A 27,722-nucleotide genomic window follows, 5' to 3' on the forward strand; every position below is an offset into this window, starting at 1 on the left:
ATGAAATGTCAGTTTTATTTTTTTTTTATTTTTTATTTTTTTAAAGATTTTATTTATTTATTTGACAGAGAGAAATCACAAGTAAGCAGAGAGGCAGGCAGAGAGAGAGGAGGAAGCAGGCTCCCCGCTGAGCAGAAAGCCCAACGTGGGGCTCGAACCCAGGACCTGGGATCATGACCTGAGCCGAAGGCAGTGGCTTAACCCACTGAGCCACCCAGGCGCCCCGAAATGTCAGTTTTAAAGGGTAAGACATCTTGTGAAAAGGAGCAAGATAAACTCCCTAATATATTTTCTTCCTTATGACTAGGAGGGGAAAAAAGCAGTATATCAAGAGCCTTTTCCAATGCCTGCTATTTACCCTAAGACCAACCCTGCTAATAAGTGAGCTAGTACACTGGTTATTCCAGGCAAGAAACTAAAAAAGAATTATCCTTGAGTTTAGAGATCCTTTGTTTTACATCCATTTGTTCCCTCCTCCACCTCTCAAAAAACCATCATCTCTAGAGAGCATAAATTTGGCAGTAATAGCTGTAATGATCTTTACAGTCATATGGTCAATCTCTCTCGCATACTCCCAGGCATGTCTGTCCAGGGAAAAACTGGCAAGTTTCTACCTCCCTGTTATTAGTAAATCAACATGCCTGGAGGACAAACATAGAGAAGAGAATTCAAGACATAGTGAATAACAAACTGCTCAGGCCTTTAGTCCCTCCAAGAAACTCCCCAGGGAAAACAAACCTGGAGCATGTCTAGGAGTCCCTGCCGACAGCCCTCTTCCATGCCATATTCATCCACAAGGATACTGCCAAGGTACAGGAAACAGGAATGCTGATGTACGTGGTACACATTCACCATCTGCCAAGGGAGAAACCAGTTGTTCAATTCTTTACCCCCCCAAAGTTATCAATTTAGGAAACTGTCTAGAGGAAGAAATTCAGACAGACTGATTTCTTCTCTTTAAGACAACATAGTAAAGCTTGTTGGCAACATTTTTTGAAACACAGGGCTCAATTCTTCAGTAATTTTCAAGTACTCTCTTTAGAGTCCTTTCAAGCCTTTGATCTTTTTACCTTCCCAAAATAATGCTGTAAGAGCTACATAATACTTCAAGCTGGAAGCCATGAGTTTGCTATCATCCAAGCTATTCGCAGATTCCTAGCATAAATCCCAATACCTAAAGGTTGTTCTTATTTGCATTCAAGATTAACTCTTAAAAAAAAAAAAGGCACATAAAGCTACAGCAGGGCTAAAAATACCAAATACCCTTATCCTGAAAGAGGCCGTGAAATCACTGTTTGAATTCTGAGATGCTTCTAAACTCCTCTAGTTAAACGTTTTAGTAAAAAAACAGTGTCTCTTATCAAGATACCCAGATCTACTCATGGAATAAAAATGTTAATACACATATTTGAATTAAATGATTTGTTTAGGATTTTTTCCCTATTCTCCTCCAAAATATGTACATTCATCTACTTAAAAATGCCATCACAACACACATATTTTTTTTAATGCAGGGCTTGAACTCATGACCCTGAGAGTAAGACCTGAGCTGAAATCAAGAGTTGGATGCTTAACTGAGTGTACTGGTTTTATTATATAAATTCAACTTAATGAGTGTGGGTGGGGGCTGAAAGACAAAGTGACTGACTCTTATTACTAACACCTACCATGGAATGGGCATGTGATGAGAGCTATGAATCTATTCGGTGTTGTACACTCAAAACTATATGCTCTAATTAATGCATGATTTAAGTCAGGAGCTGGTGAACATTTTCTTAAAGGGCCAGATATTAAAAATTTTAGGCTTTGCTGGTCATATGATTTAGCTATTCAACTTTGCCACCATAGCACAAATGACCAATACAAAATATATACATGAATAAGCATGGCAAACTTTTAGTAAAACTACATTTACAAAACCAGGTAATAGGCCCACTGGTTCTAATTTGCTGACTTCTGATTTGTGGATTTTAATAAATACTTATCATTTTTTCACATTTACTGACTTTAGAACACATTTCCTATACAAGGCACTCAATTGGGTTGGTCACTACTTAATTAGCAGGATTAAAAAAAAATCAAAGTCATGAGTGTATCCTCTAATAGCAAAGGGACATTAAATCAAATTATTTTTGACCTAGAATGTATTACACTGAAGGGGACACATAACCAAAGGTGTAAACATATGCAGTACAAACATATGGTGTCCTCAGGGTACAGAAAAGGTAAATTTTATTCAAATCTATAATATAAAGGATACAGGGCTGTGCATACGCCAACTGATACTGCATTAGCATGACTCTACTTGGGGGTGCGTGCTTCCCTAAGAATGAGGCGCCCAGGACAGAGAGGCAGTGCAGGGTCACACCTCTGGGGGCAGTCATCACCAACTTTGCTCTCCATCCTCAGGAGCGGAATTGTAAATAAATGCTGGCCTCTGCCCGCTGCTGTCTGTCCTCACCCTGGCTGTTCTGGTCTCTCTGACCACTCTGCACAGAGTAAGCCCAAGTTCTGCTTCACACACAGCTGCTGCTCTCCCCTGCTCGCCCCACTGGCCCAGCTACCCTGTCTCCCACAAGCCACCAAGGAACCAATGCCTCCAAGACTAACCTCCGTTTGATCCTTCTCAGAGGCAGAGTTGCCAGGAAGGAGCTAAACCTGGCAAGAATAAAGGTGTCATAAAAAGATCCACGGGATCCATAAAGAGATTCTGATCCAAACCCTATATACTATATAAATGGACACTGTTCCTAATGAGAGGGGTGACTTATTTTCATCATCGTTTTTAATTTTTCTTTTTTTAAAATATATTATTAAAGATTTTTATTTAATTATTTGATATATATATAGAGAGAGAGCAGGAGCAGGGGTAGGAGCAGAGGGAGAAGCTGGCTCCCGACTGAGCAGGGAGCCCGGTATGGGGCTCATCCCAGGACCCTAAGATCATGACCCAAGCTGAAGGCAGACGTATAATAGACTGAAACACCCAGGTGCCCCTTTAATTTATTTCCTTATGGGTTTATGATTTTGAATTTTTCTTGTTTGAAAGACAGAATTTTGATTATATCAAGCTGAGTTCAGCCTGTAAAAAGGATGTTAAGATGAAGAGAAATATATTATACAAATTCCATTTTAAAAAAAGTGTGTGGGGTGCCTGGGTGGCTCAGTGGGTTAAAGCCTCTGCCTTCAGCTCAGGTCATGATACCAGGGTCCTGGGATGGAGCCCTGCATCAGGCTCTCTGCTCGGCAGGGGGCATGCCTCCCTTCCTCTCTGCCTACTTGTGATCTCTGTCAAATGAATGAATAAATGAATGAATGAATGAATGAATGAATGAATGAATGAATAAATAAATAAATAAATAAATGAATAAAATCTTAAAAAAAAAAAAAAAAGGCGTGGAGAGGGGGTTAACGCTTGGGTGGCTTAATCGGTTAAGCATATGCCTTCGGCTCAGGTCATGATTCCAGGGTCCTGAGATCGAGTCCCACATTGGGCTCCTCGATCAGCAGAGTCTGATCTGTCTGCCATTCCCCACTCTCTCTCTCACAATTCAAAAAAACAAAAACAAAAACAAAAATCTGTCTGGCTCAGTCAGTGGGCCATGTAACTCTCAATCTCAGGTTCGTGAGCTTGAACCCCACACTGGGTGTAGAAGTTACTTTAAAAAAAAAGAAAAGAAAAAAGAATGAGGTACCTAGGGTGCAGAATTTAAGAGGGCACTCACCGTCAGGGTCAGATCCTTGGAGGGTTTGCCTCCTTAGAATCTGTACCATGGATTCACTGTTCTGGTAGACAAAGGTCATTTCAGGCTTTTGGGTGTGGCCCAGCCTGGAGCTGTGCATTTCCCTCAGTTCATGGAAGCAAAATTTAAAAAGGCACTTATGCCAAGTCCTATAAATGCCAAGACTTACAGTTTGCCTTGCCTCAATCTAGTTCTGGCTTTGCTGTAAGGTTAACATCAAATTGCTTAGTGATCCAAGTCACTAGTTATAGGCATCTCATATAGAATAGTTCTTGATGTGAGTATGTTCTTAGAGAACCTCATACATTGAGTCACACCATTATAATTATGTATCAATCTTGGTGATTATAAAAGAATCAAATCAAGCATTTCTTGTCAAATAACAGACTTACGTTACCAACTGTGACTAATACAGAAAAAAATTCCCTTGGGCCAAGCAACAGCAAAATTTGACATGACATGTTATAAAAGAAAAATTATTATAAAAATGCTCAGCATTGGTATGTGAGAGCTGGGCATTAAAGCCATTCTCTTAATTTTACAGTGAAATGTGTTACTATTTAGACGATCACAAAACAGATTATAGGCAGTTTCCTTCAGAGACAACATACCACAGGCACTATTTATCTCTTTCAAATATTTTGGAGTTTGTATTTAATAAATACAAAAGTGTTTCATTTCATCAGCAAAGTTTTGTTCTAAAGAATCCTATTTCAGGGATGCCTGGGTGGTTTAGTAAGTTAAATGTCTGCCTTCAGCTCAGGTCATGATCTGAGTCCTGGGATCCAGCTGTGAGTTGGGCGCCCTGCTCAGTGGGGAGTCTGCTTCTCCCTCTTCCTCTCCCCGCTGGTCAGGATCCCCCCATTCCTCTCTCTTCCAAATAAATAAAATCTTAAAAAAAAAAAATAAAGACTCTTACTTCAAATTCTGTACACTTCACATTTTCCCGCAAAGGAAGAACTTACCTGCGTAACTAGTGGCTGCAGCAGGGCTGCAGATCCTTTGCCTACACAGCGAACAGCAAAGCGGAGGCATCTGCAACAACGCTCCACAATCCGATTATCAGCCCGGTGTTTATTTAGAGTCTCAGATAAAACTGGCCATATCTGAATCAAAAGTCAAAGAGCACAAGAAAAAAAACAATGAACAACTAAGAGCTGAAAAAAATGCTCCCAAGTTGGTAACACCTGATTTGGTTTTCAAATAATTTGAAAAAGCTTTCTTTAGAGAAAAACATGTAGCGTGAACCTGGTGTGCATGAATGCACGCGTGCGTGCGTATGTGAGTGTGTAGAGTTTCAACACGCTATCCAATTCTAAAACACAACCACTTCTTAGGAAAAGTACAGTGACAGGGCGCCTGGGTGGCTCATTGGGTTAAAACCTCTGCCTTCGGCTCAGGTCATGATCTCAGGTCCTGGAATCGAGCCCTGTTATCAGGCTCTCTGCTTGGCAGAGAGCCTGCTTCCTCCTCTCTCTCTGCCTGCTTGTGATCTGTCGGTCAAATAAATAAAATCTTAAAAAAAAAAAAAGTGCAGTAACTCTTTAGAACTGGAAGAAGAGCATGTCTAACTTCACTAAAAGATAAACTCTGGAATTCTTGATTTAGGATGAAAATAATTAGTATGATTTATAGAGGAATAGATATTTAAAGACAGTTCTGAGCTGGAATACTCTGAACAAAAGGGCATAGCTAATGAAATGGCATTATTTGATACTGTCAAACACTTAAGGTACTTGGTGTTTTCCCCCCTGAAGTCTGAAAAGCACTTCTCAAAACATGCCTTTTGATCCTCATATTACCCTCAGTGAAAAAAGGAGAAGTGTGTTTCCAATGGGAAAACAAAAGCCATGAGGGATAAACAGCTTTGTCAAAAAAAAATTTTGCTTGCAATGTCCACAACAGCCAAACTATGGAAAGAACATAGTTGTCCATCAATAGATAAATGGATAAAGATGTGGTGTGTATGGGGCGCCTGAGTGGCTCAGTGGGTTAAAGCCTCTGCCTTCGGCTCAGGTCATGATCCCAGAGTCCTGGGATCGAGCCCCACATCGGACTCTCTGCTCAGCAGGGAGCCTGCTTCCTCCTCTCTCTCTCTCTCTCTGCCTGCCTCTCTGCCTACTTGTGATCTCTGTCAAATAAATAAAATCTTTAAAAAAAAAAAAAAAGATGTGGTGTGTATATATACAATGGAATACCATGCAGCCATCAAAAGAAATGAAATCTTGCCATTTCCAATGACGTGGATAGAACTAGAGGGTATTATGCGGAGCGACATAAGTCAATCAGAGAAAGACAATTATCATATGATCTCCCTGATGTGAGGAATTTGAGAGGCAAAGTGGGGAGTCTGAGGGGTAGGGAAGGAAAAACTGAAACAAGATGGGATCGGGAGGGAGACAAACCATAAAAGACTCTTAATCTCACAAAACAAAGTAAGGGTTGCCTGGAGAGGGTGGTTGGGTTATATGGACACTGGGGAAGGTATATGCTTGGTGAGTGCTGTGAAGTGTGTAAGCCTGACGATTCACAGACCTGTACCCCTGGGGCAAATAATACATTACATGTTAATAAAAAAAAAAGATATGCATAAAAAAAATTTGCTAGTATTAATCAGGCCTCCTAGCAACTCCAGGATTCACATAGTTAATCACTCTCTACTTCTCTGGACTTTGAGTGCATTTCCCCACAGGGTGTTTTCTTATCAAATCTGAGGTAAAAAATATTTATTTGAATGGTTCTCTTCTATTCACAAATTTAAACTATATCAAGAAACTGAATCTTCCTATGAACCTAGAAGACAATACCTTCGCACTTTAGTTACCCACAGCCTTGTAAGGAAAAAAGGAAGGGAAGCCTTGTTCCACAGGCGTCCATTAAGCACTTACTTCCTGTATGACTTTTTGGCACGGATGAGTTTGTCCATTTTCCACAATGGGATTGGTGTGTCTGGGAAAGGCAACAACCAAAAATAGTAAAAGAGCAATTTAAATGAAGAGCCATAGCCCCAAATCCTGCTACCTTACATAGTAACATTGTCACCACATAGAGAGTACCAAAATAATAAAGTTATTTACAACTCAACACTTTTCCTTCTATTCCAGTCAAACAAACACAAGCACATAATTTAAAACATCCCCCTCAGGGGCGCCTGGGTGGCTCAGTGGGTTGAGCCTCTGCCTTGGGCTCAGGTCATGATCTCAGGGTCCTAGGATGCAGTGGTGGGCTCTCTGCTCAGCAGGGGGCCTGCTTCCTCCATCCTCCTCTGCCTACTTGTGATCTCTTTGTCAAATAAATAAATAAAATCTTAAAAAAAAAAAAAATCCCCCTCACCCTTTTTTTGCCACCTTTAAGCCACTTCCACCAGAGCATGAGAACTCAATCTAACTCTGGCTTACATAGGCTGTGGAGCACTCTAATTATTTTTTTCATTCCCCTCTCTTTAAAAACCAGAATATGTAAACTCTTCCAAATTAATAAAAAATATTAATTAAAAACCAGGTTATCTAAATCCACTATAATAAACTAAGTACTGCTCTACTCTCAACATTAAAAAGGCAAAAGTTTCAGGAATTCAACTCTACGCAAGATGTTTCTCACGGTTCTAGTCTGAATCCAATGATATATAATATGGGCCCACTCACAATATATCAAATCCAATTAATTGCCTTGTTCTAGAATCCACTAATTTGAAAGAAAGCAGGAAAAAAAAATCCTGTATGATTACCAACCTTTTTAAAGGAAATAATTCTTTAATTTCAATAAGCTCAATAGCAATTTAATAAAAATTTCATTTTCTTTTACACAACTACTCTGATAATCCAGTTCCATCTATGGGTCTGACAAATTATAAATTATATAACTCAGTAAGGATTCACTCTTTCAACATTGTCACACAAATGCTTTTTTAATCATTAGGCTCCTCTTGATTTCAAAGAAGGATTAATTTCACTTGATCAATAAAAAGTCTTCATTATTTTTTTGCACCCTTATAAGACACAGCAATAGTTCTGAAAGTGTGAGCCTTGGAATAGCAAGCAGCAGCAATAGCAACACCTGGGAACTTACTAGGAATTCTTGGGTCCTACCCAAAATCCAATTGAATCAAACACTGTGGGTCTAGGACCCAGCAATCTGTTTTGATAAGCCCTCTGGGTAGCTGTGGTGCATGTTAAATTTAGTCTGATAATCACCAATCTAGAGACCAAAAAACTTAATTACATTTTAGAGGATCTTCTGACAAAAGTCTACCAAGAACATATTCTTAGAATTTGTCTTTGCTCCAAAATTTCAAGTAATGGGCTTATCAGTCTCCTAACAGAAGAGATTATAGGAGGACCTGGAAGTTTCGTGAAAAACACTGGCTTTCTTTAATACATAATGGTCTTATTTGAGCTGTTAACCCAAGGCAGGCAAGCAGTCTCCCTTCTTACCTAAATATTACTGCAAGGCGATCTAAGAACACAGTGGGATCTGAGGATATACCATTGCTGGGCTCCTGAGACAACAGCTGATGAGACAGAGAGGTATCAACACTGTGTTGTTACACATACATCTCTACAGCAAACACTGCAGATATACACCCTTAAACATCCACCTCCCTCTCAATCTCTGCTTACTTCCTTATAAGAGATTCCCAATAGTTACTCAAATGGTGCAAACTTTTAAATTCATATTGTCAAATTACTTTCCTTCATCTTACTGCATCATGGCTAAGACTACATAATACAACACTTTTACTACATGATCACTGTGGAGTGGAAAACAGTATTATTTAATGTTTTCCCATTTACTTTCATAATGACCAAGACATTATATACATTATATATTACAGTACAGACAACAGGTAACATTATTATATAATCTGTATCTTTATTTCACTTTCTATTAGGACACTTTTTTCCTTTCTTTTTTTATTACACTTTAAAATGACTAAGGCTTCACAATGTATTTTAAGAGATACAGCAAGTTGCTTCTTATTCTTTCCTAAAATTTCTTAAATGCTCCTACCAGCATATGATTAGAGATAAACTTAAGAATCATTATGTTGAATTCTCCTATTACTGCACTATAAATGTAACTTGAGAAGAGCTGACATCTTTATAATATTCTTGAAGGAAATATGGTAGGTTATGGTTTTGATTCCTAACTTGAATGTTATTTTCCCCATTATACCTTCTAAATTGTATTACTGATAGTGAAAAATCTACTGATTTTAGAATACTTATTCCTTGTATGCAACTCCTTTGATAGACTGATTAATTTTAATAACTTTTTAGTTCATTCTCTTGGCTTTTGTAGGTAGATAAAGGATCACTTGTATATTCTGTCTTTTCCTTTCTAACACGTAAACATCATAAGTATGTACTAAACCCCTTTTCTAATTGGACTCACCTTTTTCAATGCCATAACCTGAACAGAACATAGTTCACTAAGGCATTCAGTAATCTTATCCAAAGGTAACCTGGCTAGGACAAGTGCTGTCCCTGTAAGACAAAGAAAAATACAAGTAAAATAAATGCTAAACTGAGGTAATTCATTGGTCTCCATCATTTGACTAACAGAAAAGGTTGGCTGGTTTCATTCTTTTAAAAAGCTCAACACTGCTTTTTTAGTTAAAGTATTTTGTTATTTAGGCTGGTTTCTCTTTGTTTGGCTTAGAAAACAAAGTGACCTTCACACTAACATTTATAACTGAAGTTAATATTAAATTCTCTCTCCTCAGCATCTGTGGGTTTCAAGATGTTTAAATACAACTCCCTTTTAATTCTTCAAATACTTAAGAAAAAAAGATCTCCTTTACAAAGCCAACGCCAAAGCTATTTTTATATAGCATAGCATAATCATTCTCAAACTTCCCAGAGGTTTAAGAAGAGCCTTTACTTTTAATAAGTACCATAGGCAATTTTTACCATCAAAGAGGTTTGAGAAATAGATACATTATTATTATTATTATTTTTTTTTGGTAAGAATGGGCTGAAATTGGGGCGCCTGGGTGGCTCAGTGGGTTAAGCCTCTGCCTTCGGCTCAGGTCATGATCCCAGGGTCCTGGGATGGAGCCCTGCATTGGGTTCTCTGCTCAGCAAGGGGCCTGAGTCCCCCCTCCCCCTCTGCTGCTTCTCTGCCTACTTGTGATCTCTCTCTCTCTCTCTGTCAAATAAATAAATAAAACCTGTTTTTTAAAAAGGTAGACAAAAAAAAAAAGAATGGGCTGAAATTAGAGATCAGATTCTAGTTATACCATAACAGAATCTATCAGCCAGGTAAGGTATTATCTCTGGGCCTCAGTTTCTTTATCTGTAAAATGAGTGCTTTGAACAGAAGAAAAAGTTAAGTTTGCCTTTCATTTTTTAAATAGTTGCAAAAGCCTCCACCACCTCTTTTTTTTTTATCCATGACTGGTTTTTCTCATCTTCCATATTTCATTCAACAGAATGGTAATCAATCCGTAAGTCTTCAAATATGAATTAAAAAACTAAATGATTTCTCCTGGTAGTCTATAAGCCATGGGTGAGTTAGACTTATTTAAAACTATAGGGGAGAGGGCACCTGGGTGGCTCAGTCATTAAGTGTCTGCCTTCAGGGAGCCTGGGTGGCTCAGTGGGTTAAGCCGCTGCCTTCGGCTCAGGTCATGATCTCAGGGTCCTGGGGTCGAGTCTCACATCGGGCTCTCTGCTCAGCAGGGAGCCTGCTTCCCTCTCTCTCTCTCTCTCTCTCTCTGCCTGCCTGTCTACTTGTGATCTCTCTCTGTCAAATAAATAAATAAATAAAAATCTTTAAAAAAAAAAAAAGTGTCTGCCTTCAGCTCAGGTCATGATCCCAGGGTCCTGGGATCGAGCCCCGTGTTGGGCTCCCTGCTCAGCGGGAAGCCTGCTTCTCCCTCTCCCACTACCCCTGCTTGTGTTCCCTCTCTGGCTGTGTCTCTGTCAATTAATAAATAAAATATTAAAAAAAAAAAACAAAAAAAAACTATAGGGGAGAATCTAACTTAAATATGCTTTTTCTTTTTAATTTATTTCTACAGAAAAGAATGTTACTGAAACTCTTTTGTTTTTTTTTTTTAAGTTGTATATATGGGGCGCCTGGGTGGCTCAGTCAGTTAAGAGGCTGACCTTTGATTTTGGCTCAGGTCATGCTCTCAGGGCTATGGGATGGAGCTCCAAGTCAGGCTCCCCACTCAGTGAGCAGTCTGCTTGGAATTCTCTTTCCCTCTCCCTGTTCACGTGCACTCTCGCTCTCTCAAGATACATTTTTTTTTTAAAGATTTTATTTATTTATTCGATACATATAGAGAGAGGTGTGAAAGAGAGAGCACAAGCAGGGGACAGAGGAAAGGGGTGAAGCAGGTTCCCTGCTGAATAGGGAGCCCACTGTGGGGCTCAATCCCAGGACCCTGGGATCATGACCCGAGCCAAAGGCAGATGCTTAACCAACTAAGCCACTCAGGCGCCCCATAGTTATATCTTAAAAAAATTTTTTTTAAATAAAAAGTTTTCTTTATTGAGAAGGTATCACTGATAAATGAGATGCCATCTAACTACAGGTTAGATGTCACTTCAGTATCAAGGTTAAATTTCACTAGAAAATTACAAGATGGCAGAAGTAACCACTAGCAGTAGCTCAACAGTAGGAATATTTGACTCCGATTCAATGTCTTATTATCTATGCCTATGAATGGAAACAATAAAAACCCATGCTACAGAAAGAAAATCTGCCTTGGAGGGCGCCTGGGTGGCTCAGTGGGTTAAGCCGCTGCCTTCGGCTCAGGTCATGATCTCAGGGTCCTGGGATCGAGTCTCGCATCGGGCTCTCTGCTCAGCAGGGAGCCTGCTTCCCTCTCTCTCTCTCTCTCTGCCTGCCTCTCTGTCTACTTGTGATCTCTCTCTGTCAAATAAATAAATAAAATCTTTAATAAAAAAAAAAAAGAAAGAAAGAAAATCTGTCTTGGAAAATGCAAATACACTAGCTGGAAAGGAACTTCATCATAGATATAGGAAAGAACAGTTAGTTCCCACACAAGGTCATCCAAATCTAGCCAAGACTAACTTGTTTGCTACTCACAGAGGCTTAAATGATGCCACAAAGGTTGTATTACCCAGTGTTTTATTTGATATATCCTCAATCCCCTCTCACTGCCAGCTGTAAAGATTTCACTACCTCACAGGGCACCTCAATCTACTTTCAGAGTTTAGTAAGAAAGTGTTTTCTTTCTAAAAGCCAGTACATGGAGCGCCTGGGTGGCTCAGTGGGTTAAGCCTCTGCCTTCGGCTCAGGTCATGATCTCAGGGTCCTGGGATCGAGTCCCGCATCGGGCTCTCTGCTTGGCAGGGAGCCTGCTTCCTTCTCTCCCTCTCTTTGCCTGCCTCTCTGCCTACTTGTGATCTCACTCTGTCAAATAAATAAATAAAATCTTAAAAAAAAAAAAAACCATTTAAAAAAATAAATAAATAAAAGCCAGTACACGTCAACAACTGACTACTACTCATAAATCTATTCCTTCTTTTATAGGATAACCTTTCAAATATTTAAAAATAGCCATCATGCTTAAAGTCTCTTCTTTTTCCTAGCCCTAATATCTCTAGTTCTTCTTTGAACTTCATCACCACTCTCGCTACTTGCCTCTGAACAGGCAATCACTGAGCGTAAAGCTGATTCATAATGGTTAAAGAATACTAAGACACCAAGTTTCTATGGACAGGACTGATCCACATTAACTACCTTTAAATTTCCACCTACTGCTTCGGTATGGCAATGCTATTTGGGCTCCTTTTTTTATTCTTCCCCAACTCTAAAAGAACTGTATTTAGTTCAAATGTGTCATCACCACCCCAAAATTTAAGTCTGTGCTATACACACTGTAAGCAGGTTGAAGTAGTTATACAGCCTTAAAGTATTCTAAGAAAAGAGTACATGTATATATCAACACCCTCCCCTGAGTGGAACAGTCAACTTTCTCCATCACTAAGTATACTGCAACTGAAAAACTGGGATATGATTAGTATAAGATAACCCCTCAGAAGAGCTTAGAGATGTTCTTGGTTAATATCTGAAGTAAATACCTTTTAGCAAGCCCACAGCAGCTTCTGGAGACAACATGAAGGAATCAAGGGAACGGGCAATCTCCAGGAGTCCATTAAAGTGCTGAGCCATGTGGTCTCGGCAGACAGAGCAAATGTTATGAATGGCTTTGGCTGCAGCAGAAGCCAGAGGCTTTTCACACAGGCCCTTCATCAAATAGCCCAACACAGGGTCTAAGGAGAGATACCACACAGTAGAGATTACAGGTCGAAAACTCAAGGAAAACTTGTAGTTCCTTATAACAGAGGTTTATATTCCTGCCCCCACCCAGCCTTTAAGCAAAAGAACCATTTAAAAAAATGAAATGTGTTCAAACCCCAATATATAAAACATAAAAAAGGAGCTGATCTCACTGACATAGTGTCAGGGAGCCCTGGGTCCTATCTATTCACCTTCTATTTCTTTCCTCATGGCTAGGCCTTCACACAGCATAGTTTGAAAACCACGGGTGGATAAGGCCATCCATGTATTAAGAATAAGGTAATATAAGAAAGAATATAAAGCTCAGAGAGCTACCATTATTTATACTCAGAGATGAGTCACTATGTAAAAAACAGCCTATGTTAACCAGGACGACAGTTATCTAAGTGGACACTTTTATACTTGCTTCTTTATAGTTAGAAAAGGCCTTAAAAACATGCAGATTGAGCTTTAGTACTTCTGGAAAAACTATGCTTTACTTTTGTAACAAAAATAAGTGTTCCAAAGAAACTGATTATAAAGGTGAATTTCTATAAAGCACATTCTTCTTATCTTTTACCTTACTTTATAAAAATCAGAATAATTTTCTATGGAAAAATCACATATGATTAAGGAACACTTTGAAAGTACATCAGAATAATCTCATACCAAACCAGAAAAGAAGGAATCAAAAGAACAATGTCGTAAAGCACATTAAAACGTTATCTCCATGGGGTTATGGATATTGGGGAGGGTATGTGCTATGGTGAGTGCTGTGAAGTGTGTAAACCTGGCGATTCGCAGACCTGTACCCCTGGGGATAAAAATATATGTTTATAAAAAATAAAATTTAAAAAAAAAAAAAAAAAAAAAAGATATTTGACAAAAAAAAAAAAAAAAAAAAACCACATTATCTCCATTTCCCATCTAATGACCAGTATAATGCCCCAATCAGCATGAACCCCTGGTCCCCTCCACAAAAGCAGCCTAAAAGTTTTAAGCTTAGGAATCAGAAGAACTAAGTATAGAGTATAGGGAACTATAATGCTGTAAGCTTCTGTGATTCTCAAATGGGATATCCATTGTTTTAACTATTCTTTTTTTTTTTAATTAATTTTATTTTTTATAAACATATATTTTTATCCCCAGCAGTACAGGTCTGTGAATCACCAGGTTTACACACTTCACAGCACTCACCATAGCACATACCCTCCCCAGTGTCCATAATCCCACCCCCCCTCCCAATCCCCCTCCCCCCATCAACCCTCAGTTTGTTTTGTGAGATTAAGAGTCACTTATGGTTTGTCTCCCTCCCAATTCCATCTTGTTTCATTTACTCTTCTCCTACCCCCTCAACCCCCCATGTTGCATCTCCTATCCCTCATATCAGGGAGATCATATGATAGTTGTCTTTCTCCGATTGACTTATTTCGCTAAGCATGATACCCTCTAGTTCCATCCACGTCATCGCAAATGGCAAGATTTCATTTCTTTTGATGGCTGCATAGTATTCCATTGTGTATATATACCACATCTTCTTTATCCATTCGTCTGTTGATGGACATCTAGGTTCTTTCCATAGTTTGGCTATTGTAGACATTGCTGCTATAAACATTCGGGTGCACGTGCCCCTTTGGATCACTACATTTGTATCTTTAGGGTAAATACCCAGCAGTGCAATTGCTGGGTCATAGGGTAGTTCTATTTTCAACATTTTGAGGAACCTCCATGCTGTTTTCCAGAGTGGTTGCACCAGCTTGCATTCCCACCAACGGTGTAGGAGGGTTCCCCTTTCTCCGCATCCTCGCCAGCATCTGTCATTTCCTGACTTGTTAATTTTAGCCATTCTGACTGGTGTGAGGTGATATCTCATTGTGGTTTTGATTTGTATTTCCCTGATGCCGAGTGATGTGTGTTTTAACTATTCTAAAGTAAGTACAAACATGGAGCAATTTGTCTTACTGCTGATGCATGTATTTAAATGAGATACTGCATGGTGGTACTGAGTGATAAGGTTTAACAAACAAACCCACTTTAGTTTCTAGAAGAATCATTCAGAAAAGAAAGTCAAATGTCGAGACAGATTACAGAAGTGAAGAATCTAAGCATTAGAAAACAGGTATTCTGAAAAAAATTTTCAATGGTATGTTGAACTTGAAAGTGTCTCAGCTATAATGTGAACATGTCTATCATACGCTCTATACACAGAAATAAGAAAAAAGAAACATCACTGTTTAAGCAACAGTTTTAAAACAATAAAAAAGATCATATGTAAAATAAAATCAAGCTGAAAGTGGGTAATAGATGTATAATCCAGTAATTTCACTATTGGGTATTTACTCAAAAGAAAATGAAAACACAAATTTAGAAAGATATACACACCCCTATGTTTAATGAAGCATTATTTACAATAGCCAATTACAGAAGCAACCCAAGTCCACTGAAAGACACATGAATAAAGAAGAGGTATAAACACATGTTCACATACATGTGCATGTGCGTGCACACACACACAGATATCACTCAGTCATAAAAAAGAATGAAATCTTGCCATCTGCAACAACATGGATGGATCGAGAGAGTATAATGCTAAGTGAAGTAAGTCAGAAAAAGAGAAATACCATATGATTTCCAAAACAAAGGAAAAAAAAAAAACAGATTCTTAACTATAGATAACAAACTGATGGTTATCAGAGGTGGGGTGGATGGAGGGGATGGGTGAAATAGGTGAAGGGGATTAAGAGTACACTTATCTTGATGAGCACCAAGTAATGCACAGAACTGTTTAATCACTATATTATACACCTGAAACTAATACAGCACTTATGTTAACTATACTGGAATTAAAAAAAAAAAAAAAAGATGGTAACATAAGCATAGAAATATATCAAACAATATGATAGACACAAGTTGGGGGGGGAGGTTCTTAAAATTCTTAGAATGTATCAGTCCTGAGTATCAGGGAGGCTTAATATATACTACCTTAGATAAATTATTTACTCTCTTTGGATTTATCTGCAAAATGAGAGAGATAAAAGAAATGATTTCTTCCCTTACTTTTGATCCTAAAGTTACTTTGTATAATCTTTATTTTTTCAAGCCAATAAGGGCATCCAGAGCTGATATAATTCAACATTCTTTTCATTTTAATTTGTACTTATTTTGTCTCAAATGATAATTCTTGGTTTTTAAAAAAGAGTATTTAACGCTGAAAAAAAACCTTTCCTTTGCTTTAGCCTATTAATAGCATCTAAGTTAGAACTACAGGGAGTCTGATTAGTTCAAGCATGTGCCAAAGACTAACAGAAAAATTCATCCCGAAGCAGACTACTAGAAGCAAACTGTTTCCCTATCTAGAGATCTAATCTTTAAAGATCCCTCTTCCAAGAGATGACCAGTTTACAAATGTGTCAACTAAGCAACAGCTCATAATACAGTATTTACTCTGTCTAGAAACATTCTACCTACCAATAAAAATAAAGAACAAAAGAACAAGAGTGAAAGTAAGAAAGGAAGAACAAAATCAGAAAAATCACTCTCAGTAGCTGCAGAAGAGTGAGTTCACACATACCAAGGAACTGAGGATTTCGATCAACCACTTCGCTCATCTCTCCAACCAATTCAATGCTGGTGTATCGCACTGCTGTATGTACAGTCTCTGGAAGGCGGACGACTCCTTCTAGGACCTCCACCAGTGTTGGATTGTTCTCCCTAAGTACAAAAGGTAAGTACTCACAGTTACTGATTTCAGAGGTTAGATTCTGGCCTAATAACAGGCTGTAAAAAGACAAATCATTGCTAAAGGGCTTTTTTCTAAACACATAACCATTTGGATGAAAGTGCTTAACATTTGGTATGAAAGTTTTTTAAATCCTCAAAAAAAGGCAAAAAGATAGAAACAGTAGATACTGTTTCACAAGAAGCATGCTGCTCCTTAATCTTCTAAATGCCAATAAAGTATCTAAAGACACATCCTGCGATCAGATTATGTTCTTCAAATTGGAGAGGCAGGCATTTACTGTGGATGCATGTCTTCTTTTAAAGAATCCATTTTAGTTATTCTTCTAGCTGCAGTACCTAGAACAGTGCCTGGCACACAGTGGGCACTCAATAAATATTGCTGCGTGGCTAAATGAATGAGTGAGTAATTCTCACAGACCACTTGCTATTAGTTCTTCTCCAAAATATTTCTTATAGCTGGATACTGGAAATTTTTAGCACAGGTAAGTACGGGTGGGCCAGCTCCCTAACTAAAGGAACAAGAATACAAGCCGCAAGAACAGGTAAAGGTGACCTGACTTGGAACATGAGGGAAAATTAAAGTTAACCAAATACTCTCCATGGCTCCAAGAATTTCTTTTTCCCCTTTCCTTGTCTTTTTTCCACTCCCCAAGAATACTGGCTGAAATTCTTTATGCCCCCATAGTGGTAGGCTATAATACAGAAACAAAAGAGGTTTAAAATCTAAATAATGTCCTGGATTAGAGCAAAAGCACTCCATGCTGATGAACTAAGTCTAAGTTCATACACTAAAAAAAAATTATAATCATGCAGTTGGCTTCAAATGTGGATTAAAAAAAAAAAACCACAATGTAAAATCTTCTCTCATTTATGTTATGTTTCCTGAGAACACTAAGCTAATTTTTGAGACTCTCTACCCATCCTTTTTTACACCAACACATATCAGAATAGAAGTGATTTTAATAATCCTCAGACTATCACTGAAGGTTCCAAAAGATACCAAAATGAATGTAAGAGCAAACAATATGGTATGTAATTCAGGACCAATACATCTTTTTTTTTTTAAGATTTTTTTTTTTAAAGATTTATTTATATGAGAGAGAGAGAATGAGAGAGCAAGAGAGAAGGAGAAGGGGAGGATTAGAGGGAGAAGCACACTCCCCAATGAGCAGGGAGCCCGATGCAGACTCGGTCCCCGGACTCCAGGATGATGACCTGGGCCAAAGGCAGTTGCTTAACCAACTAAGCCACCCAGGCATCCCACCCGGGACCAGTACATCTTAATAGAGAAAAGCAAACCTACTCTATTCTCCTTGAATATTTACTGGATTAGAAACAATGTAAGATTTCACTGACTCAAGTCTAAAAGGCAGCTAAGTAAGAAGCACTATACTTTTCATAAATACATGCCTTAACCATCTCTCTAACCAAGGCTTGGAATAGAGCTCAGTTGCAGGTATCTGATCACAATACAAGAAAACTTGATAGATATTATCATCAATTTATAAACTCACAGCACGAAGTAAATTCTGTTTTTAGGAATTCATATTAAAATCATAAATAAAATTTCTATGCTACTCAATTAGAAATCAAATTCTAGTAAAAAAAAAAAGAAATCAAATTCTAGTAACTTAAAGATTTCCCATGGCAATAACAAAAATAATAATTGCTCCTTAGATTTTGCTACTCTTTTAAGGTGAAATGGTACCTATCTTGCCTTTCTAAAACTCACAAATGATTCTCTAAGGCAGACAAAATGGAGAACAATATGATGAAATATTTGTGAGGATCACTTACCCAAGGTCCAAAAGCAGATGAGAGCTAATCAGTGACTATTCAGCTGCTTTTAAGCAAGCACCAACAATTTAACAGCCTAACAATTTTTTTTATTATATCAACTTTCACAAGGGAGCCTCAGCTGGAAAAATAAATCAGCATTATCTTCCTAACATCAAGAACAAAATAATTTTAACTCTAGGATATGTGGTTATTGAGTATCAGCAATGCATGCTACTCTGGAATAAACTCTAGAAGTCAACGACTAGGCAGCATTATAGAAGTTCTAAGTGTTTCCAAACATACAGCACAGGAGAAAAATGGTATAATTTTCCTTCCTTTGATATTCAGAGTTCCCGCAAAAGACTTATTAGACACTCACGGATCAACACTCTTTGCTATAGCAGCCATGATAAAGAGAACCGCTTCTGTCACCTCCCAGGGTGGGTTGCCTTCTTTCAGAGTAGAATATAACTAGAGAAGAAGAGGTGGATTATGGATCCATTAAAAGGAAAACAGAATAGAATTCCAAAACAAACAAAACAAAAAATCCTTTTAGTTAAAATAAATCCAGCCCCTCGTTTCTAAATCGAAGTATCTCTCAGAGCCAGGGGAGAAAATTAACTCCTTTTTCACATCTTCACTAACTACAAGTAACTGCTATTTTAATATCTGAAATAAAACCAGTTAGATTCCCCAGGAATGTATCAAAATTATCATCTGCCCCGACAAAATGAGTATTATGGAAAAGCAAACATATTACATGAGTGTCTTTTTGTGATCCCTACAATAACTGATAAATACATAAATACACTTAAAATTGAAATACAATGTAAATTTCTTATATATGTATTGATTTTAACATTTCTACTGTTTTAAAGACTTATCTGCATCAACACTAGTAGTACAGATTAAATTCTTAAAAAGCAGCTATTTAGAATACCATATCCAAGCAAGGGGAGGAAAAAAAGGAGACCAAGCAGAATACTCAAAGATGCTCTAGTCCAGAAATTTCCCAGCATATATCCATCTGATTGGGTGTTAGTCTAAGTAAGATTTCTGGAGTCAAATAACAAACACTGCTAAGTAAGATAAAATTAAGTAATTCTCTTGTTGTAGGACTTTACCGAGCCTTTAATACACTGTTTAAGTCATTTCCCAATGTTAATTGAGGATTCTCCCCCGACAAAGAATATCTCATATGAAATCCAAATTCCATATCTCATATGAATATCTCATATAAAATTTTCACCTTTGCCAAACATTTGAAAATTTTCATTAAAAAATATAGAGATCGGGGTGCCTGGGTGGCTCAGTGGGTTAAGCCTCTGCCTCGGGCTCAGGTCATGATCTCAGGGTCCTGGTATCAAGCCCTGCATGACTGGTGTTCCACAGAATACATCTTGAACAACACTGACAATTTAAGTAAATTTGTAAACTGAGATTTGAAGAACAAGTAACTTGCTCAAAGCCACACAGCGAATGACAAAGAGCTGAAATGTGAACACAGGTCATCTGCCTGTGATCTGGTGATCTCACTGAATCTGCTTTCTAAGAATCTCCAACCCTTGGTAATTAGATCAATAAACACACTTTGTTTAATATGAAGAAAAACAGATATAATTTAATTAAGACTTTCCAAATCAGATTATACCCCCAAATATACAAAATGGCTGGGTTACCAAAAAAATAAAATAAAATAAAGGTTAGTTCGGTATTGCTAATAAAGTATCAAAACTACTATATTTCTGAGCTTAGAGTATGATCTAGGAATATGAAAATTGCCTGAAATTATGCTAACGTTAAGTGATGTGGAATGGTGATGATTGCAACTTTATGAGGTAAAATATTACTCACTGTCAGGAAAATCACAGGACTATGAATCTTCTACTCTAGTATAGTCACTTCTGGGATGAAACTGCACAGGAATCTAACCATAAGTGTGGACAAAGGAAATGCCAAATAACTAAGAGAGTTGCCAGGATTTGGTACATAATTAATAAAGCAGAAAAACTTGCCTATTTTTCCTGGCTAGGTCCAAGTTCCCTATAAATACCTTGGGGTCTTAAGGTTTATCTATGATTTTCCACTCCGACTGGACAAGCTTTCAACAGCAAGAATCATAGGAGTAAACCATAACTGAACCATCCACGGACTGCAATTGGCTTGCTTGTTAAGATAATAAATAAACCAAGCTACTATATGCCAGGCAGTGTGCTAGGCACCTGCATATCTACTGTCCCATTGAGCCATTAAAATTTAAGAAAAAGGTGGAATATTTATAGGAGACACCGAAGTGAACAAAACTCAAGTGATCAGTAAAACTGGTAAGAATCTCCAAATGGACTTACCTGAGCAAAACACTCCATAGACCCAATCAAGAAAATCAAGTCTTTCACCAGATCTGATACCCTCATCCGAAACTCTCCAAAGTCATCAGTTTCCTCAGGAACCCCCTCCTGAAATTTCAAGTCAAATAACATTTCTTTTAATCTTATCATAAGGCTTTAACAGACCTCTATAAAAACAAGAATAAAGAAAAAGCCATTAAACAGTTCAGTCCCAATGAACAAGAGATAATTTGCTTAAATCAAAGGTTATTTTAATATACAGGGTCTCTTAAACTTTTAGGTATGTCAAGTCAATACAACCTAACCTCTACCTTTACTATGAGAAACTGTTCTTCCTTTTCCCCCATATTTCCAAGCCACACATTGCTCTGCTGTTGAAAAATTTGAGTGGTCAGAGTGGGAAGTAACCTGGAAGAGGTGATAAATTAAGAGTTTCTAAGTTTATCTTATTTTTAGTACTGAATATACCCTTGAAGCTTCATGGGTCAATATTTACCAGAATCAGTAATTATCACAACAACTAGATTCAGAACAGAATTTTAGACTTTTAAAAAGAATATTATATAGGTAGACAGATATATAAAAAAAACATAAGTATAGTACAACTTAGGTATAGGTATACAGACAGTCAATATAAAATTTTCACCTTTGCCAAACATTTGAAAATTTTCATTAAAAAATATAGAGATCGGGGTGCCTGGGTGGCTCAGTGGGTTAAGCCTCTGCCTCGGGCTCAGGTCATGATCTCAGGGTCTTGGTATCAAGCCCTGCATCAGGCTCTCTGCTCAGCAGGGAGCCTGCTTCCCCTTCTCTCTCTCTGTCTGCCTTTCTGCCTACTTGTGATCTCTGTCAAATAAATAAATAAAATCTTTAAAAAAAAATAGAGAGAGATCATTTACATTTCATGCTTTCAATTGGGAGATGGTTAAGGGCATGTATAAAAAGCTTTATCCATGACTATCTGGAAAACAGCCCTAATACTACTGAGAACTGCTGATCTAGTCCAAACTCCTTGCTTTAAGATGAAGAAATTAAAGTCAGAGAATGAGAAGGAAATGATGGCTATCCTGAGATAGGGAATTATAAAGTACCCCACAAGGACACCTGGGTGGTTCAGTCATCAAGTATCTACCTCTGGCTCAGGTCAGGATCCTAGGGTCCTGGGATCGAGCCCTGCACGGGGCTCCCCGCTCAGTGGGAAGCCTGCTTCTCCATCTCCCATTCCCCCTGTTTGTGTTCCCTCTCTCACTCTCCTTCTGTCAAATAAATAAAATCTTTAAAAAATAAAAAAATATAGCACCCCACATATTACAAAGCACTCATATATCCACAAGTATAAGGAACTGCCTCAAAGGAATCGGCAAAAGAAGAATGGGATCAAGCCAAGTACAGCCAACTGAAACCAGAGGCCCTGCTTTTATTTACCTATCAGGCTTCCATGTAAGATGTAGATGAAGACAGAATTCCTCAGTTAAATAACAAAAAAATAAAGGATGAAAACCCCTACACTAGACCATCACTAAGATTCTTTGAAGATGCAAAATACCATGAATCAACAATGTTAACGTTAAACTGAAGAGAACAGAAATAGTTATAGTTTTCACATCAAATCTAATAGTGAGCAATGAGAAAAAACTCTCTTCAAGTCCTGAGTAAGAAGAGAAGAATTAGAACAACTAACCAACCAATCAAAAGGATGCTGTAAGATTTAAGAGACTAAGCAAAGAACGAAGGTTAAAGGGTTTTCTAATCGACTATTTTATGGTATTTCTAGTATGTATTCTTCTAAGCAAGTAGATTATTTCTCTATATTCTTTTTTTTAAGTTGTTTCTTTTTTTTTTTTAAGATTTTATTTATTTATTTGACACAGAGAGAGAGAAAAAATTTGCTAAATTTTTTTCATTTAGCAAATAGCATTGCTATTTCAAGTCATTATTTTGCATAATGGTCCATCAAGCTGCAACATCCTAATTTATGTAACTCTTCTTATATTGTTGTACGTGAGTTTACCCTTTTTTTACTTTATAGATAATGCTTTATACCTAAAAGAGCTATTTTTTTCTCTTCAGCAGAATTATTTAAGGTGAATTTCCAGGAGAAGAACTTACTTCTTTCTATATAAGCCTTATACTCACTCTTCATTACAATGTAAGGTGTTGATTTCTTTAGTGTACGCTACAGAGTGACAGAAAACCTGCAAATTCCATTAGCTTTATTTTCTTACCTTTTTAGTTCATTTTTAAATTAGGGCTGAAAAGAGTAGGATATTAAGATCTGAAGAAGTGGAGAAGGGAACTTACATGGTCTGGTTCTAGCTGGCAGTGTCGAGCCAAGGCGTGAAGCAGCCTCTGAATGTAAGCTTTGAAGATTCCATGAATAACTTCATCATTAGTTTTGTACAAATGCTCCCCGAGTCGGTACCAAAAGTTAAAGGAAATTTCTACTACCTATCAAATTGAAAAAGAGAAAAGGAAAAGAAAGTTAATTTTTGATTCAAAAAAGGAATGGCATATGAAGACAGTTTTATTAGTAGAACCATACAGGAAAGAAGATATAATCTAAAATAATACGAGTAGGGGCGCCTGGGTGGCTCAGTGGGTTAAGCCGCTGCCTTTGGCTCAGGTCGTGATCTCAGAGTCCTGGGATCGAGCCCTGCATCGGGCTCTCTGCTCAGCGGGGAGCCTGCTTCCTCCTCTCTCTCTGCCTGCCTCTCTGCCTGCTTGTGATCTCTCTGTCAAATAAATAAATAAAATCTTTAAAAAAAAAATAAATTAGGGGCGCCTGTGTGGCTCAGTGGGTTAAGCCACTGCCTTCGGCTCGGATAATGATCTCAGAGTCCTGGGATCGAGCCCCGCATTGGGCTCTCTGCTCAGCGGGGAGCCTGCTTCCTCCTCTCTCTCTGCCTGCCTCTCTGCCTGCTTGTGATCTCTCTGTCAAATAAATAAATGAAATCTTAAAAAAAAAAAAAAAATTAAATAAAATAATACGAGTAGAACCAGTTAAGAAGCCACCTGTTCTCTAGCAGATTTATTACTATCCTACCCAACTATCTTCCAATGATAGGCCCCAAACTCCATTTATGATAACTGGGAGTACAGTCCCTCTTTAGCTGATAACTTCTCCAGCAACAGAAAGAATTCTGAATTTAGAGAAACAGATACAGAAATGGGAAGTCTCTTTTAAATATTTTTTTCTCAAATCAAAAATCATTTCATGTTTGAGATTAAAACACCTCTTGACAGGGGCACCTGGGTGGCTGAGTCAGTTAAAGGGCTGCCTTCGGCTCAGGTCCTAATCCCAGGGTCCTAAGGTAGAGCCCCACACGAGGCTCCCTGCTCAGCTGAGTGTCCGCTTCTTCCTCTGCCCCCCAACCCCATGCTTGTGTTCGAGCTCTGAGATAAATAAAATCTTTCTTTAAAAAAGAAGAAAAAGAAAAAATACCTCACCTCTTGACAGACAAACCATCTGCAAATCCCTGAACATACCAACCTTGTGTCATTTTTACTCACCTACTTTCCTGAGTGGGAATGAAAAGGAACAAAAAGTCTGGGACTTTATCCACAGCTTATCTTACTTATTGCACTATTTAAAGGAGTGATAATCATTACACAGTGTACACTGGGAGTGCTACTCCCAGAAATGTTTTGTGTTTCATCCAAATCTAGATACCCTCATGAGATCAAGTCAAACAAATAAACATTATTTGAATGTTTATTATTTGAATAAGAGAAAAAGAGATACAGGGCTGTGCTCCTCCCTTAATAAGAGAGGCCTATCATCCTTTTCCCATCAAAGATCCAAAACAGACCTATTTAAAATAATACCCAATTTGGGAGTTCTTTCTCACTTCTTATACTATTAAGAGGAGGTAAAACTTCTTGAATACACAAGAGTTTAAAAAAAATCTAGATTTTTTTTTTTTTAAATCTAACTTTTTAAAGAGGTAGGGTGTTGTAGAGATTTTGGAAAAGAGTAGACTTTTAAATCCTTTCAATCCCTTTCTCATTCCTACTCACAATTTGGAGAAAAAACTCTGGGTATTAGGACTGGTACAGTTAAGATTTTATGTGGTTTTGTTTTGTTTTTAGCTACAACTACAAAGTTCTAGCTTTCTTCCTAATGGGTTCCCTGAGGTGCCTATAGCAGTCAGCCCGGCTAACTGGGTAAGAAAATAGAGAATAGAAATTTTTTTTAGAATTAGAATATTTAGAAAATGGAAAAGATTCTATAGAATAGAAAAACCCAAACATAATTTAGAAAGAAAAAACTAATACAGAGGAAACCATCACATCACACTAATTAAATATAAGACTATAGTCTCCCACAAATAAAAAGCTATGACACTAGGTGTCAATGGAATATAGGTAATACGCAGCATACAACTTAGAGAAAAATGGGTTTAGCATAATATAAACACTACCTCATATTGAGGATGTCCTGCACAAATAAGCAGCAGTTCCAGAGTTCGTAGGTCGCCAAGACCTTGGCCTGGAGTACAAACAATTTTTTCAAGAAAAGTTTCACATAGTTCAGTGAAAATACGGCAGTAATTCAGAACTCTGCAGATGAAAGAGTAATGAGAGCACCAAGTCAGAAATCTGTATATGTACATACTCACAGACATACTTAAATAAGTAAAAGGATCCTCAGCCTAAGGGACATGTAGTGATTATTAGCTACGCTGTATCAGAATCTCCGTAACAGCCACCTTTCCTTATCATATATTTTTATACATATAAGCAAATGACTCATAAGTCAGTTCGAATTCTCAATTACTAAAACATATGAATAAAATCCTTATCAAATTAAACTTGATACTCCAAAGTTCATCCCTAATTCTTAGAGCCTTTTCCTTTGTGAGTGGAAAAAATTACTACTTTCTATGATTTCAACCTCTCCTGCATCCATTTTCCACTCCAGGTTCAGTCAAGAACAGAGCATCTTTAGGATGTGGTGTCTATATTTACCCAGAATCATTAAAAAATCATGAAGGATGGAATCCAGGGCTACTGCCTTAAATAATCACTCACTTGTCTAAATCTTCACGTGCCACAGCCATGTGATAAGCAGTCTCCAAAGTTAGGACTCCTTGAAAAAGCTGCATGGCTAATGGCAAGTTAGTCTCCACATTCTCAATGGCATAGAGAGCTGAGCACACACAATCTGAAGCAGCTTCGTGTAGGTTGGACGAGGTCTTATCCTGTTGCTGGGAAATGGCAGGAATAGGGAAATAAGATGTATGATCATTAGGCTGTAAACCAAGTACTAGCAAAACAACTATAGCCTGTTTCTGAACATGTACTTTAAATGCATAAAGCCTAAAAGGTCATGGCCTTCAACCAGAAAATATTCATCAGTCTTCCCTGTCTATTTCCCTATATGCCAAACAAATCAGCCTTTTTGTACCCCATTCAGTCACATGACTTCTAAAATTCCATGGTTTTTTTTCCCCCCACCAGCCCCTCCAAATGTAATGCAATGTGTTCCCTACCCTGTTTTAGTCTGTGAAAATCTTTCCCATCCTTTTTTTTTTTTTTTTAAAGATTTTATTATTTATTTATTTGACAGAGATCACAAGTAGGCAGAGAAGCAGGCAGAGAGAGAGAGAGAGAGGGAAGCAGGCTCCCTGCGGAGCAGAGAGCCCGACGCGGGACTCGATCCCAGGACCCTGAGGATCATGACCTGAGCCGAAGGCAGCGGCCCAACCCACTGAGCCACCCAGGTGCCCCTTTCCCATCCTTTTTTGATATTCAAGTACTATTTAAAATGAAAGGGTCTGGGTTTTCTGGGTGGCTCAGCTGGTTAGGCGCCCGACTCTTGGTTTCACGTCATGATCTCATGGCTTGTGGGACTGAGCCCCACGTTTGCTTCCACACTCAGCACCACGTCTCCCTGGGATTCTTTCCCACCTCCTCCCCCTCTGATCCTCCCCTCACTGGCACACATTCTCTTTCCCTAAAATAAATAAATAAATATTTTTTTAAAAAATAAAATAAAATGAAAGGGTCCAACAAGTCTCAAATACTCACACCTACCTAACATATCATCATAATATTTCAGAATACCAAGGTTCAAAAGAGATTCTTAAAGCTTCTGGGAATGAGAGACGGTAACTTTGAAAGGAGCAAATCAGTTATTTAGATTCTCATTAGCAACGATGCCTGCCAGTATATGATAGAGAAAGACCTTGGAAATCTTGAAAGAAAATTGAACCTAGAACTCTATACCTAGTTAAACCACCAGTTAAGAATAAAAGCAAAATATAAATATTTCTCAGGAATACAAAAACTCAAAGTTTATTTCCCACATATCTTCCTGAGGAAGGTATCTGAGGACATTCAAAAAACAGTTAATCCAATCCAGAAGCATAGTAAAGAGGTTTCAGAACGACAGCTGGAAAGTAGATCTCAAGAACAACTGGGACAAAATGGAGTAGAGTTCAAACAGTGAGACCTTCAGGGTTTCTATTTAGAAGAGTACAGTTGAGAGAATGGATAAATTTAGTGAAGGCATATTAGTCTTTTATGAATAATAAAAAACAAGGACATTTAGAATTGTTAGGAAGGAGCTATACAAGCAGGGTTGGGGAACACAAGGATAAATGCAAATTATTCATTAGATTATTCTTAGGTTTACAGGTGGATTCAAAAATATTTATTATTATTACTCTGTTTTAAAAAGTTAAGTAAATGGGGGTGCCTGGGTGGCTTAGTGAGTTAAAGCCTCTGTCTTCGGCTCAGGTCACGATCCCACGGTCTTGGGATTGAGATCCGCATCGGGTTCTCTGCTCAGCAGGGAGCCTGCTTCCCTTCCTGTCTCTCTGCCTGCCTCTCTGCCTACTTGTGATCTCTG

At 38.0% G+C, this 27,722-nt stretch overlaps 1 protein-coding gene across 2 annotated transcripts in view; it reads right to left on the bottom strand.

The window, feature by feature from the left end:
• Window positions 1-27,722, bottom strand: part of TNPO3 (transportin 3) — a 92,784-nt gene that overhangs the window by 19,079 nt on the left and 45,983 nt on the right. For both annotated transcript variants that reach the window (XM_047694475.1, XM_047694476.1), the window contains 12 exons: window positions 25,901-26,076; window positions 25,291-25,429; window positions 23,171-23,317; window positions 20,870-20,977; window positions 18,901-18,992; window positions 16,573-16,712; window positions 12,803-12,994; window positions 9,138-9,229; window positions 8,177-8,253; window positions 6,632-6,692; window positions 4,709-4,849; window positions 739-855 (listed from right to left, as the gene is read on the bottom strand). In XM_047694475.1, coding sequence (XP_047550431.1) covers window positions 739-855; window positions 4,709-4,849; window positions 6,632-6,692; window positions 8,177-8,253; window positions 9,138-9,229; window positions 12,803-12,994; window positions 16,573-16,712; window positions 18,901-18,992; window positions 20,870-20,977; window positions 23,171-23,317; window positions 25,291-25,429; window positions 25,901-26,076 — 1,482 coding nt within the window. The remainder of the gene's footprint in view (window positions 1-738; window positions 856-4,708; window positions 4,850-6,631; window positions 6,693-8,176; window positions 8,254-9,137; window positions 9,230-12,802; window positions 12,995-16,572; window positions 16,713-18,900; window positions 18,993-20,869; window positions 20,978-23,170; window positions 23,318-25,290; window positions 25,430-25,900; window positions 26,077-27,722) is intronic.

This window comes from Lutra lutra, chromosome 11 (genome assembly GCF_902655055.1).
Source record: "Lutra lutra chromosome 11, mLutLut1.2, whole genome shotgun sequence".
Lineage (NCBI taxonomy): Eukaryota > Metazoa > Chordata > Mammalia > Carnivora > Mustelidae > Lutra > Lutra lutra.